We start from the raw sequence: 15,860 nt of genomic DNA, 5'->3' as shown, positions 1-15,860 counted from the left end.
AAAAAGTCATTTAACAAGATGGTTAGTATATTACCAACCACACTGCCCACCACAGGAATTCTTCTAAGAAAATCTGTTCCAAGGGCATTGCTTCATTGGACTGCAAGAAGAACTATACACGTAATAATGTTTTTCTAAGTCATTTATTTCTGTATTTGGCAAAGTTCTGTAGATAATCTAGAGTATATGTGTCTGCATGCAAGTATGTATGTAACCTTAACTGCCCCAAGATAAACAAACCTCCAAATTTTAAAAATTTTTCTGACATTCAAATATCATCTCACCTCATTCAAAAGGCAATCAGAAAATCAAGGGAATGTTAACACAGTGCCTTTATGTAAAATAGATAAAGGGGACCCCCCTCTAGATCACTAGAAAAAAAGCATTCTTTCCTCCAGGCCGACTCTACTGGCTGACACAGCCTGGACAGTGTACACAGCTCTGTCTATGGAAGACTGGCTATTTCAGCCCTGACTGACCCCTCAGCCAGGGGCTGTTGTGCAGGCACAACCTGTACAACCATTGGCAGTGGCTGTATACTACAGAAAGGCTGGGATTGTCTTTTCATGCAGATATAAGTATAAATATATAGTCTTTTTGCAGATTGCTGAATAATCTTTGTTTCAGTAAACAAAGTTCATATTATGTGCCAGTTATTCTGCTAAGCCTCAGAGATATGCAAAATTTACAATCTCTTGAATTATGAATTGTAAAATTTTAATTTAGCTTCTACTCTTTTCTCTTTCATCACCACCCCTCTGCCATCTGCTGAGAAACATGAAAATTCAAATCTGTTTTTAATATTAACATAAAACAATTAGGAAGGTAAATCTGCTACTAGATGTTATATAAACCATTCAAAAGCAAAGTTAAAATCTCTAGGAATGGAAGGGGCTTATTTTAATTTTCTGGAACACTGCTCTTCTCTATTAGCATATATAGATAGGCATGACCCACAGTTGGGAAAACTCACAAATTCTAAAATGATATTATATTGATAATTTGATGTGCATAACTATCTTTGAGAAAATAGATCTAATTTCAGAATAGTTGCTTTGAATTTGTTTTCCACAGCAAAGCAAATGATTACCTCTAGTAAATAGTAAAGCAAACGTGTAGCAGGGTAAATATTATCAACATACTCTCAACTTTGGATTTCTCTTTTCTAAATTCAATAATTTAATAATGAGTGAGTGTGTGTGTGTGTGTGTGTGTGTGTGTGTACATACGAGGAAAAGGAAGTAAAAGATGGGTTCATAGTTTTTGAAAAGCAAAGACTTTCTGAAGTTCCCTCAGATAAGTGGAATCTTTATTATCACTTTTCCAAACAAAATAAGAGATTGTGTTTATGTTATATGGTATGGGATCATATAGGATCTCAGAACGTTTATCCTAAGAATGGATAAGGGAGATAGTTAGTTATATTTATTGCCCTCTGTCAAACCAACAGTACCTAAATTTTTCTCTCTAGTAAAATTGACAACAGAGAATTGAGTGGTAAGAGGGCATTTTTCAGATCATCAGAAAGACTCGCTCATTTGATTCTCTAAAATCCAGGAAATCTCCCAAAGCAATCAAAGTAGAAGACAGGGAAATTGAGTTGTAGGAGCTTCCAGAAAAATAACCAGTGTGGGTCTCCGTGCCCTTCTGCTGTCACTCTAGTAATCAGTTATATCAACTGTCAAGTAAAAATTATATGTTACCAATGTAGCAGAAATTCCCTTAATAATTGCTTAATAATTCCCTTACCTAATTGCTTCCATGTACATAAGATGGAAAAGGAAGAATGTTTACTTGCAAACCCAGGCAAAAATATGGACTCTTCATACCTCCTTCTTGGTAAATCTTCTCTCTCTTGCTGCTCTAATTCTTCTTAGTCCTGCCTAAATTCCTCCTACCTGCCAATTCTATTAATCTACTCCCACCTTCTCACCAAATCAAAGCAGGACCATTCGCTTGGTGTGGCCATCTCTGCAAAGCATTAAGGGACAAACTGCTCAAACTGCAGAGGAAACTAGTTTACACTAATTTGAGAAATGACTAATAACTCCATACCCTCTTATGGGTACTTGTAGATTATTATATTTTTTAAATAAAATATAGTCATATTATACAAATTTGAAAAAAAGGAGAAAAGGAAAACTAAGCCCATAATCCTACCACCCTAAAACAACCATCATTTAAAAAAATTATTTTGGTGTATTTCCTTCCAGTTATTTTCCTAAATGTTTTACTTGTTTAGTCTCAGAATGTACACAAAAATTTTTAATATTTTAGCATAAACATAACCATATTCTTAGATGCTGACCTCTGTATGTGTGTGTATATAAATATTAAAGAAGGTGTTTATTAACTTTTAAAGAATGAATGTTTGGATGATTTTAAAAGTATAATATAAGAGCTTATAATTTATGTTTGGGGTTGGGGAAGAGATATTTTAGAAGAGGAGAATTATAGGAGGGCTGTCTTTGCCTAGGAGTCTGACCCCTGAGGACAGGTCCCCTAAGATTTCTGGTTTTCAGCTTCATATCTTGCATACCTTTTGAAATAACAGATCCTTTGAAACAAGATTTTTTAAAGTATGGTTTTTAAAGTATCTGATGGCAGGCATTGAATGTAGGGTCTGAATTTGGGGACTGCCTATAAAACATTTGACTGCTCTCATTCTTTGTTGATATTACAAACTTTAGTCCTTGTAAGTCTAAAATGTACTTTTAAGAAACCTAACTCACCAACATGATCTTTTATTTTAATATTTAGGATTGTTCGGATAGAGTTGAGGATTTACATGTAACTTCATTTAAGCATCTTGAAAAAGCAAAATCAAGAGCAAGGCTTTTAGGAAAGAGCCCAAATGATAGCGATAATCAGTTAAAATGCTCTGCAAGACTATATACTGCTCCAGAGGTTAACAAACGAGAAAGCTACACTGGAAAATTTACAAGTCCTCGAATGGTTTCAGCAGGCTTAGTTCATATAAATGATTCAATCCCAGATTATGAAATCCATAAAATGTGGCCAAAAAAAAAAATTAAGAGTATATTGAAAAACGTTTGCTCTTGTGATATTATCCAGATGTTAAACAGTTCAGAATGATGTGTGAGGCCAATAGTCAGAATGTCATTTCTCCAATTAACAAAGTGGTTTGGAGATCTGTCCTTTTGTGTGATAGAAGTCAGTAACCAAATTTCATCTTGTTAGAACCATTTTGTTTTAATTAAAATGAAAAAAACACTTGATGTAAATGTGTTGTGTTTATGAATCTTAGCGAACAACCTCAGAGATACATAGTCATTAGTGAAGTTTTATTTCCCAACTTTTCCCCTTTTTCACTATTCTCTGATTTTCCAAATCTTTGCTATGCCCTAAATTATCCCTGACCACCCAGTGTCAGGGTCTCTATTTGCAGTTATGTATGTTCAGCCTTTTGTTATGAATATACTTTAAATCTTCAGCTGTAGATTCAACAGTATGCAATTCCCTGGGCCTATAGAACATCTATTAATTTCAATATCATCTGATATTACAACTTTTTACACTATAAAGATAATAAAAAACAAGTTTCATACTACTAATTCCTGAGGCTTCTAATACACTGGAGTGACTTTCTAGCTTACTCGAAAAACTATGAGACAGCCTCTTTAATAACATGAAACTCAGGAAGAAACTGTATAAAACAAACTGTATTAAAAATTATCTAGCTAAATCAGCATAGGATTTAAATTAAGAGACTTTTGAGAATTGGTTCTGTTCTTATCAAATACAATATTTGAATCTTGCTGAACTTTGGTTCACTCTTGAGGAGTAAGAATTTCAGTTTATGGAATTTTTGTCCTTTTCCATTTTTCTACCATAAATCATAAAGTTTATGGAGTTTAAATAGAATTGGCTGATGGAAAACATAATTTCTGATCATTCATTTAATGCCATAATCAAGGTAGTAATTTTGGGGGGAGACCAAGAATTTCTAGTAATTCTCAAAGTTGCCAGTACATATATCAATCAGAGTGTGACTGGGAAAGCACAATTAACCTCTGGATCTTTCAAGTAGAAGGAACACATGGAATTGGTTTCATGGGTGATGGAACCAAGGCTAAGAAACTAAAAGGGATGATGTGGCAATCCAGAGATTGGCAAGAGCAGAAAGTGATAGCACCCCTCAGATAGGATATCAGGAAGAAGTGGTATGACCAGTGTCCTAAAGCCAGAATACAAAGAAGATACAGCCACTGACAGAGACACCACAAGAAACAGGGGAGTGGGGGTGGGGGTGAGAAATAACTATGTTTCTTCTCTCTCATCCTGCTCTCTAATCTCCTGCTATTGCCTCCCTGGAAACCAGAGAGTGAGAGGGCATGGGAAATGTAGTTCCCAGTGAAGCAGAGCAGAGGAAAAGTGGAGAAATGGATTTGAGAGCTAACAGGCAACTAACCAACAGTACTTATGGAGAAAACCATTGATCTAGATTGCAGTGAAGGAGGAAATATTTACTAGATGGAAATCTCAAGTCACTTTGCCTCATTAAACTTTTAAGAGCAATATTGTGACACGGTCAAAAATTTCCTACCATGGAAATAAAATTAATATGCCAAATATTTTGCTAAACACTACATTCTAGTGAATAAGACAGTATTCTCAAGGAGTCCACAGTCTACAGGGACATGAACACAGAAGTAGTTATAGTAGAGCTGTGTAAGTGTTGTTGGGGAAAGTACTACGGAAACTCATGGGAGGTCATTTTGGCCAAGGTGGCTGTGCTACTTTGGATCCTTCAGAAAGCAGATACCAAGATGAGATTAGCCATGTATGGTAGGCAGAATAATAACCCCTCCACCACCAACATACAAACATCCCAATCCCAGGAACCTGTGACTATGTTACCTTACATGGCAAAAGAGATTTTGCAGCTATGATTAAATTAATGATCTGGAGATGGAGAGACTATCCTGGATTATCTGGGTGGGCCCAACATAATCAAAAGGATTTTATAAGACAGAAGCAGAAGGGTCAAGTCAGAGAGAGAGGTGTGATCACTGAAACAGAAGCTGAAGTAATGCTGGCCCATGAAGCAAAAGAAGGCAGGTAGCTTCTAGAAGCTGGAAAAGGCAGAAAATTCTCTAGAGCCTGCAGAAGGAATGTAGCCCTGCCAAATCATTTTACAATTCTGACCTCCAGAACTGTAAGATAATAAACTTGTGGTGTTTGAAGTCATTACCACTTTGTGGTAATTTGTTACAACAGTGATAAAAAAAAAATTGATATAGCATGCCAGGAGCCTATGGTGCAAAATTTAAGGCATTCACTCTCAGGGTGAGGCTGTCAATATCTACTGGGATGGTTAATTTTTTGTGTCAATTTGACTGGGCCACAGTTTGCCCAGTTACATGATCAAACAGTATTCTGGGTCTTTCTGTGAAAGCATTTTTGGATGAAATTAACATCTAAGTCTGTAGACTGAAAAAACAGATTGCCCTCCTTGATGTGGGTGGGGCTCATCAGTTGAAGGCCTGAACAGAAGAAAAAGGCTGATCCTCCCCTGAGAGAGAATCCCTCCTGCCTGACTGCCTTCACACTGGGATATCAGCTTTATCCTGCTTTCGGAGTTGAACTGAAACATCAGCTCATCCTAAGTCTTCAGCCTGCCAGCCTTCGATTTGGAACTACACCACTGCTTCTCCTGGGTCTCCAGCTTGCCTACTCACCTTGCAGATCTGGGATTTGTCAGCCTCTATAATCATGTGAGCCAATTCCTTATTTAAAAAATCCATTGGGGGGATGGAGATCAAGATGGCAGAATAGAAGGACATGGAGCTCACCTCCTCCACAAATATATAAAAATAATCTATACGTGGAACAATTCTCACGGAATACTTACTGAACGCTGGCAGAAGATCTCATACAACCAAAGCTGCTCGAAAGATCACCATGTAAACTGGGTAGGACAAAAGCGGGGGGAAAAAGTAATTGGAATGGGACCTGCACCCCTCGGAGGAGCTGTGAAAGGGAAAAAGTTCCTCACCCTGGGAACCCCTTTCACCAGCTGGGAGGTCAGAGGGGACAGATAGGGAGCTTCAGAGGCTCAGAAGAGAGTGTAGCAGCCAGTTTGCAGCAGGCAGGAGAGAGAGAGACCAGGACAGACAGTCCTTGCCACCTCACTGCACTTCCCAGCCCAAGACATGCACCTGCTGAGGCTGAAATCTGAGCAGATTACTGCCACTCCTACAACGGGTCCGGGTATGCAACTTCAGTGGATTTATACCAGTGGCTTTGTGAGTGCAGCGCCTGAGGGACATCCAAGCTGATTACCAGCATTCCCCAGCTGAGGCGGGTCTGGTGCCAGGAGCAGCAGGTTTTGTGGGTGCACACAAGCAGAAGCAGGGGTGAAATCTGAGCTGATTACCAACATTCCCACAGCGGAGTCAGGGCCGAGTGCCAACAACAGTGTATTTTGTGAGGACATGCACTAGGTAACAGGTGATGGCACAGAGTGCCCATCCCAGTGGACAGCCCCTGGAGAGGAATATGGAGCAGCTCCTTTCCCAGAGGGAGTACTCCAGTCCCACCTACCTCACAGTGCAGCTTAGAACTGGATCTGGGGGCTTCTACTCCAACAACTGGCAAGCAGACCCTACTCTCGATAGGCCTGTGACAACCACAGAGCAAAGAGGAGGCCCTGCCCAACATCCAGTGTAAGCTCTGGTCATCACAACACCAATCATACCCCATATCAAGGGGATGATGGCCAGCTAACTCTGAGGAAAGACATGGCAGGCATCCATACCAAAAAACAGCCCTCACACCAAAAATAATGGACTCATGGAGGCTACACAGGGATGCTCCCACATAAAAACAGCCCTTTGAGACCACAGTAGATAACTGTTTCCCCTAAATTCAGAGTCAAAGAAATATAAGTGAAAAAGCAGAGGAAACACTCCCAATTAAAAGAAGAGAAATCCCCTGAAAGAACAAACAATGAAACAGACCTCTCCAGCCTGCCAGACTCCACGTTCCAAAAGGAGGTAATAAAAATGCTGAAGGAATTAAGAAAGGCTGTCAGTAGAAATGCAGATCACTGTAACAAGGAAATAGAAACTATAAAGAGGAGCCAATCAAAATTAGACAACTCAATTGTTGAGATGAAAACCAAACTAAAGGCAATAAAATACCAAACTAAATAATGCAGAGGAACAAATAAGTGATCTGGAAGATAGAATAAGGGAAATCACCCAATCATAACAGCACGCAGAAAGACAAATGAAAAAAAAGAAAAGAAAAAGAAAGCAACATATGAGACCTGTGGGCTGATATAAAGGATGCCAAGCTGTGCATAATACGGATCCCAGGAGGAGAAGAGAAAGGGGGATCTAAAATGTACTTGAAGAAATTATGGCTGAAAACTTCCCAAACCTAATGAAGCAGATATCCAGGTAAAGGAAGCACAGAGGGTCCCAAACAAGATGAACCCAAACAGACCTATACCAAGACATATCATAATTAAAATGGTAAAAGTTAAAGATAGGATTCTAAAGGCAGCAAGAGAAAAACAGAGTTAGTTACAGAAGAACCCCCATAATGCTATTTGCTGATTTCTCTACAGAAACTTTGCATGCCAGAAGGGAATAGCAAAATACATTCAAAGTCCTGAAAGGGAAAAACCCGCAACCTAGATACTCTACCCAGCAAGATTATCATTTAGAATAGAAGAAAAAATTAAAGAATTTCTCAGGCAAGCAAAAACTAAAAGAATACAGCAATACTAAGTCTACCCTAAAAGAAATATTGAAAGGTTTTCTCTAAATAGAAAAGAAGAACCCATAGGAAAGGGAATATCAAAATAGGGAAAAGCAAGTATATAAAATGATTGTACACCACTTGAATAAGCCAGTACATAGATTAAAAAAAATCAAAAAATTTTGTGAAAGCAATTATAACTACAATGAATAGCAAAAGGATATACATGAAAATGTAAAACAGGACATCAAAATCATAAAATAGGGGAAGAAAATGTAGATACTTTAGAATGTGTTTAAGCTTATAGGACCACCAGTCTAAAGCAAGTAGACACAGTAATGAGTTAACATACTTGAAAACCAGGGTAACCACAAATCAAAAACATACAAAAGATTCACAAAAACCAAAAGAAGAGAACTCAAGTATAATATAAAAGAAAACCAGTTGCATCATTTGCGACCATTCTGTAGGTTTTCTTTTCGTTTTGTTTATGGTTTTCTTTGCTGTGTAAAAGCTTTTAAGTTTAATTAGGGTCTGCCACCATTTTAAATCCAGCTCCATATAATGCTCTGCCACAGTTGCGGCCACGACTCAGACTGTGTGACAGCACCCACCAGCCAACAATTCTGCCATCATGGAAGATATAAATCAGTACAGTAACACAGAGGAATTCGCAGAGGGATCCAAGATTAACGTGAGCAAGAATCAGCAGGATGATGGTAAAATGTTTATTGGAGGCTTGAGCTGGGATACAAGTTAAGAAAGATCTGACTATGTGTCTCAATTTGGGGAAGTTGTAGACTGCACAATTAAAACAGATGCAGTCACTGAAAGATCAGGAGGATCTGGATTTGTGCTTTTCAAAGATGCTGCTAGTGTTGATAAGGTTTTGGAAGTTAAAGAACACAAACTGGATGGCAAATTGCTAAACGCTAAAAAGGTCAAAGCTTTAAAAGGGAAGGAACCCCCCAAAAGGTTTTTTGTGGGTGGACTAAGCCCAGATACTTCTGAAGAACAAATTAAAGAATATTTTGGAGGCTTTGGAGAGATTGAAAATACTGAACTTCCCATGGATACAAAAGCAAATAAGAGGATTTTGTTTTATTACATATACAGACAAAGAGCCAGTTAAGAAATTGTTAGTAAGCAGTTATCATCAAACTGGTCCTGGGAAGTGTGAAATCAAAGTTGCACATACAGGCAACAACAAAAAGGAGGAAGATGTGCTGTAGCTGGTGAATGAGGTGGTGCTGGAGTCGTGACTGAGGTCAGGGCCAAAACTGGAACCAAGTAATAATTATTATGATCAAGGATATGGAAATTACAATAGCACCTATGGTGGTGATCAAAACTATAGTGGCTATGACTGCTATGATTATTCTGGGTATAACTAGGAACTATGGATACGGACAAGGATATGCAGACTACAGTGACCAAGAAAGCACTTATGGCAAGGCATCTTAAGGGGGTGGCAGTCACCAAAACAATTGCCAGCCATACTACAAGGGGACATTGAAGAAAACAGGAGGAGACTGCTTGCAGGATGACACTGAAGATTGGTCTTCTGTTGATCTAAGATTATTCTATAAAAGACTTTCTAGTGTACAAGACACAACTGTGTCCAACTGTATATAGCCGCCAATTCATTTTAACTTTGTCTTCTGCTGTGTTATGACTCAATGTGGATTTGTGTTTATACAAATTTTATTTGTATGATTTCATGTTAAACCTCAAATAAATGCTTCCTTATGTGTTAAAAAAAATAGATAATTTGAGCATGCTGATCAACCAGAAGCGAAACAAAATCTGTAATTTTAAAAACTCCCTGCAAACATAAGTCCAGGACTGGATGGCTTCACTGGGGAATTCTACCAAACATACAAAGAAGAACTTATACTAATCCTTCTCAAATTCTTCCAAAAGACTGAAGAGGGAACACTCCCGAAGTCATTCTATGAAGCCACCATCACCCTAATACCAAAACCAGATAGAAACACTACCAAAAAGAAAATTACAGGCCAATATCTTTGATGAATATAGATGAAAAAATACTCAACAAAATACTACCACACTGAATCCAACAACACATACAAAAGATCATACACCATGACCAAGTTGGATTCATCTCAGGGTCACAAGGATGGTTCAACATATGCAAATCAATGTGATAAATAAATGACAAAACCACATGATCATCTTAATAGATACAGAAAAAGCATTTGATAAAATTCAACATCCATTCATGACAGAAAAAAAAATCTTACCAAAGTGGGTATAGAGCGAACATATCTCAACATAATAAAAGCTATTTATGACAAACCTACAGCCAACATAACACTCAACAGTGAAAAGGTGAAAGTCTTCCCACTAAAATCTGGAGCAAGACAAGGATGCTAACTCTCACCACTTCTATTCAACATAGTATTGGAAGTCCTAGCCACAGCAATCAGATAAGAAAAAGAAAGAAAACATCCAAATTGGAAGGGAAGAGGCAAAATTGTCATTATATGCAGATGACATGATACTATACATAGAAAACCCTAAAGACTCCACACAAAAACTACTAAAACTGATAAACGAATTCAGCAAGGTAGCAGGATATAAGATTTACAGAAATCTGTTGCATTTCTTTACACTAACAATTAACTATCAGAAAGGGAAAGTTAAAAAAAAAATCCCTTTTAAAATTGCATCAAAAAGCATAAAATACTTAGGAGTAAACCTGACCAAGGTGAAAGACTTAAACACTGAGAACTATAAAACACTAATAAAGGAAATTGAAGATGATTCAAAGAAATGAAAAGATATCCCATGTGCTTGGATTGGAAGAATACTGTTAAAATGGCCATACTACCCAAAGCAATCTACAGATTTAATGTGAACCCTATCAAATTACCCATGACATTTTTCACAGAACTAGAACAAATAATCCTAAAATTTATATGGAACCATAAAAGATCCAGAATTGCCAATGCAGTCCTGAGGAAAAGGAACAAAGCTGGAGGCATAACTCTCCCGGACTTCAGACAGCACTACAAAGCTACAGTAATCAAAACAGCATGGTAATGGCACAAAAACAGACATATGGATCAATGGAATAGAATAGAGAGCCCAGAAATAAACCCACACACCTATGGTCAATTAATCTTCGACAAAAGAAGCAACAATATACAATGGAGAAAAGACAGTCTCTTCAGCAAGTGGTGTTGGGAAAGCTGGACAGCTGCATGTAAATAAATGAAGTTAGTACACTCCCTCACACCATACACGAAAATAAACTCAAAATGGCTTAAAGACTTAAATATAAGACATGACACCATAAAACTCCTAGAAGATAACATAGGCAAAACATTCGCTGACATAAATCACAGCAATGTTTTCTTAGGTCAGTTTTCCAAGGCAAAAGAAATAAAAGCATAAACAAACAAATGGGACCTAGTCAAACATATGTTTTTGCACTGCAAAGGAAACCATAAACAAAATGAAAAGACAACCTACAGAATGGGAGAAAATATTTGCAAACAATGTGACCGACAAGAGCTTAATGTCCAAATATACAAAGAGCTCATACTGCTCAATATCAAAAAAGCAAATAACCCAATCAAAAAATTGGCAGACGAGCTAAATAGACATTTCTCCAAAGAAGACATTCAGATGGTAAAGAGGCGCATGAAAAGATGCTCCACATTTCTAATTATTAGAGAAATGCAAATCAAAACTACAATGAGGTATCACCTCACACCAGTCAGAATGGCCATCATTAAAAAGTATACAAATAACAAATGCTGGAGAGGGTGTGGAGAAAAATGACCCCTGCTACATTGTTGGTGGGAACGTAAATTGGTACAGCCACCATGGAGAATAGTATGGAGGTTCCTTAAAAAACTAAAAATAGAAGTACCATATGATCCAGCAATTCCACTCCTGGGCATATACCTGGAGAAAACTCTAATTTGGAAAGATACATGCACCCCAATACAATAGCCAAGACATGGAAGCAACCTAAGTGTCCACTGACATGAATGGATAAAGAAGATGTGAGATATATATATATATATATATATATATATATATATATAATCCATGTTGTTGCAAATAGCATTATTTCATTCTTTGTTCTGGCTGAGTGGAATACTTTCTAGTTTGTGTGTGTGTGTGTGTGTGTGTGTGTGTGTGTGTGTGTGTGTGTGTGGATTATCATACTAAGTGAAGTAAGTCAGAAAGAGAAAGACACATATCGTATATGTGGAATCTAAAATATGACACAAATGAACTTATTTACAAAACAGAAACAAACTCACAGACACAGAAAACAAACTTATGGTTATCAAAGGGGGAAGTGGGTAGAGGGATAAATTAGGAGTTGGGATTAACAGATACACACTACTGTGTATAAAATAAACAACAAGGACCTACTGTATAGCACAGGGAACTATATTCAATATCTTATAATAACCTATGATGGAAAAGAATCTGAAAAAGAACATGTGATTATATCTATATCTCTATATAGATATATATATCAATATATATACCTACATATATATATATATATATATATAACTTTGATGTACACCTGAAACTAACACAACATTGTAAATCAACTATACTTGAAAAAAAAAAGAAATCCACTGGTTCAGCTTCTCTGGAGAACCTTAACACAGTGGACCTGAGAGGCACTGTTTCCCAGCCTCCACAGTCCCGCTTCGCAGTACACATATTGACTCTCCACACAGATTTGAGAGCACCTCCTCTGTGGTTCCTGTGAGCCTCTCTTGCTGAGGGGAAATGAGGTTAGTGGAACAAGCTACAGCCCCCACTACAGGTGACCTCAATGCCTCCACTGGTACTCATCTCCTTTCTCTCCTCCACCTTGGCAAGTCTTTGTGGCTTGCTTGATGGAGTAACCCAAATATCCTTGAGGGGGGCTGGCCAATAAACATGAAAAGATTTGTGTTTCAGACTATTAGTCTGTATATTACTATCTCACTGGTTTTCATTTTTAAGTCTTAAAACAATCATTTCAAAATAATTTTTAATGTAATGTTAAATAAGAGTGTGCAAATAAAGAAAATGTACTAATTGAGGTAAATCCCAACTTATCACAGTCCAAACTACATACTCTTTTTGAGACAGCATATCTCTTTTGCTAATAAGGTAAAACTATTAAGTTCTCTATGTCCTTGTAAGTTGAATCTCCTACAGGAGCAAGAATAATCATATAAAGGGCTGGAAAATCTTCCTCCATTGAATCAAATACCAGGCTGTCCCCAATTCAACAAGTTATATAAATAAATCTGTTTGAGAAAGAGCTTTCCTTGGCAAAACAAATTAGTATGTATGTTTTAGCTTTGTCAAACCACACAAAGAAAATTATTAAGTATAAACTCAATTGAATAAATCTTTATTGAGCTCCCACGGGGTGCATGTAAATTTAGGATCTATAATTTACATAAGTAGAAAAGTGTTACTTTAGCCCCTTAACAATTAAAAAAAAAGGCAAATTACAACTTCTCTATATATTTCAAGTGAATCATTTAATGTGAGTGAGGCTCAGTTTGATATTACCGTAAGAATTAACACATGAAAATGGGAAAGTATAAACATTTTCCCTTCTATCAAAAACAGGTTTGATGCCAGGATAAACTAGCCTGTTGGTTTAACAATAGCTGATTAAAAAGGCTAGTGAATCTGGAAGTAAAAAATGTACTTGGAGCAATGTCCTCTGAGGGCTCATTCCCCTGAGGATAGGCAAAACATTCGCTGACATAAATCACAGCAATGTTTTCTTAGGTCAGTTTTCCAAGGCAAAAGAAATAAAAGCATAAACAAACAAATGGGACCTAGTCAAACATATGTTTTTGCACTGCAAAGGAAACCATAAACAAAATGAAAAGACAACCTACAGAATGGGAGAAAATATTTGCAAACAATGTGACCGACAAGAGCTTAATGTCCAAATATACAAAGAGCTCATACTGCTCAATATCAAAAAAGCAAATAACCCAATCAAAAAATTGGCAGACGAGCTAAATAGACATTTCTCCAAAGAAGACATTCAGATGGTAAAGAGGCGCATGAAAAGATGCTCCACATTTCTAATTATTAGAGAAATGCAAATCAAAACTACAATGAGGTATCACCTCACACCAGTCAGAATGGCCATCATTAAAAAGTATACAAATAACAAATGCTGGAGAGGGTGTGGAGAAAAATGACCCCTGCTACATTGTTGGTGGGAACGTAAATTGGTACAGCCACCATGGAGAATAGTATGGAGGTTCCTTAAAAAACTAAAAATAGAAGTACCATATGATCCAGCAATTCCACTCCTGGGCATATACCTGGAGAAAACTCTAATTTGGAAAGATACATGCACCCCAATACAATAGCCAAGACATGGAAGCAACCTAAGTGTCCACTGACATGAATGGATAAAGAAGATGTGAGATATATATATATATATATATATATATATATATATATATATAATCCATGTTGTTGCAAATAGCATTATTTCATTCTTTGTTCTGGCTGAGTGGAATACTTTCTAGTTTGTGTGTGTGTGTGTGTGTGTGTGTGTGTGTGTGGATTATCATACTAAGTGAAGTAAGTCAGAAAGAGAAAGACACATATCGTATATGTGGAATCTAAAATATGACACAAATGAACTTATTTACAAAACAGAAACAAACTCACAGACACAGAAAACAAACTTATGGTTATCAAAGGGGGAAGTGGGTAGAGGGATAAATTAGGAGTTGGGATTAACAGATACACACTACTGTGTATAAAATAAACAACAAGGACCTACTGTATAGCACAGGGAACTATATTCAATATCTTATAATAACCTATGATGGAAAAGAATCTGAAAAAGAACATGTGATTATATCTATATCTCTATATAGATATATATATCAATATATATACCTACATATATATATATATATATATATAACTTTGATGTACACCTGAAACTAACACAACATTGTAAAACGTCCAGAAAGATTAACTGATTTTTACAAGGTGACTTGGTTAGGAAATGATACAGCTGAGACTGAAGTCCAAGTCTTCTGACTTCTAATCTAGTATTCTTCCCATTTGCTCATTGTCTCCACTTGCTTTTAGCATTGGTATTTTCTGGATTAGGCTACTGTACAGTTTTTTGATGAAAAGACTGATAAAAGATTTGAATTTGGCAAGAAGGAAATATCACAAAACTTCTATAAAATACAAGACACAGATGTTTTATGCTATTTAGAAGTGACCAATATTACCTTTTCTCAGGATCTTGCTGCAAACAGAGCTGTACCAAGCTAAGGAAGGCAGGAGAGAATGTTTTTGAGGGCGGTGTTTGCAATCTGTCACTATTTACTGTGCGAGTTCCACTGGAGACATGTACACTTTCTCCAATCCCAGAGTCTACACCTGATCGGGAATTTTTCATTCTGGATTCTGACTGAGGGAAAATACTGATATCCAATGGGCTATAAGGAGGGCCTTTCAGTTTCTGTAACAACATCTAAAAGAAAGAAAAATTTCCTTCAATCCTTTTCAGGCAAAATATTAAAGCAATAACAACAACAATAAAGGTCCTAAGAGTCTACAGCAAAGATGTTTAAAAGAAATTATCTAGAATGTAAGGGATCTTATGAAAGGAAAGTAGTTAAGGGATTTTAGCAGCATTTACCTGAGTCCTGTGCATGTCCTGGAAAGGTACCTGCCCACTGGCCAATTCACATGCTGTAATCCCAACACTGTAAATATCTGACTTTACATTATATCCATGTAAATCCTGTAGAACAATTAATTTGAAGTCCTTTAGTGTAAATGCCCTTTAAAAAGTTACATACATATGCTTTTTTGATAAAGGGTAGTGAATAATAATAGAAAAAACTCATGAGAAATCAAGATATACCTAATATTTGTTATACATTTAAAAATTCCTAACATAATAATTTTGACAAGAAAGAATTTAAAAAGTCTTGCAGTAGGCCTTTCATCGGGCACAACTGTCCTTTAGTCAAACTCGGAAGACACTTAAGACGCATAGACAACCCAATGCAATGGCCACACCTGACCTGTCTCAGTAGTTCTGGACTCAGCCACGGCTGCACTGATGTGCT

General features: G+C 37.0%; 2 protein-coding genes and 1 pseudogene across 2 annotated transcripts in view; 2 read left to right on the top strand and 1 right to left on the bottom strand.

Moving 5' to 3' along the window:
• C2CD6 (C2 calcium dependent domain containing 6) overlaps window positions 1-3,096 on the top strand; it is a 75,896-nt gene extending 72,800 nt beyond the window's left edge. Inside the window, 2 exon segments of the mRNA XM_055079359.1 lie at window positions 1-120; window positions 2,761-3,096. Coding sequence (XP_054935334.1) covers window positions 1-120; window positions 2,761-3,096 — 456 coding nt within the window.
• A 5,259-nt stretch (window positions 3,097-8,355) lies between these two features.
• Window positions 8,356-9,586, top strand: LOC102986952 (heterogeneous nuclear ribonucleoprotein D-like; annotated as a pseudogene).
• A 5,421-nt stretch (window positions 9,587-15,007) lies between these two features.
• On the bottom strand, window positions 15,008-15,859 carry LOC129392676 (STE20-related kinase adapter protein beta-like). Its single transcript, XM_055089435.1, has 3 exons — window positions 15,816-15,859; window positions 15,425-15,529; window positions 15,008-15,256 (listed from the first exon to the last, which is right to left on the bottom strand). The coding sequence occupies exons 2-3, from the start codon at window positions 15,437-15,439 to the stop codon at window positions 15,008-15,010; spliced, it is 264 nt and encodes an 87-aa protein (XP_054945410.1). The 5' UTR covers window positions 15,440-15,529; window positions 15,816-15,859.
• Window position 15,860: the final 1 nt, after the last annotated feature.

The sequence above is a fragment of the Physeter macrocephalus genome, chromosome 2 (genome assembly GCF_002837175.3).
Source record: "Physeter macrocephalus isolate SW-GA chromosome 2, ASM283717v5, whole genome shotgun sequence".
Lineage (NCBI taxonomy): Eukaryota > Metazoa > Chordata > Mammalia > Artiodactyla > Physeteridae > Physeter > Physeter macrocephalus.
This window is presented reverse-complemented; position numbering and strand designations above follow the sequence as displayed.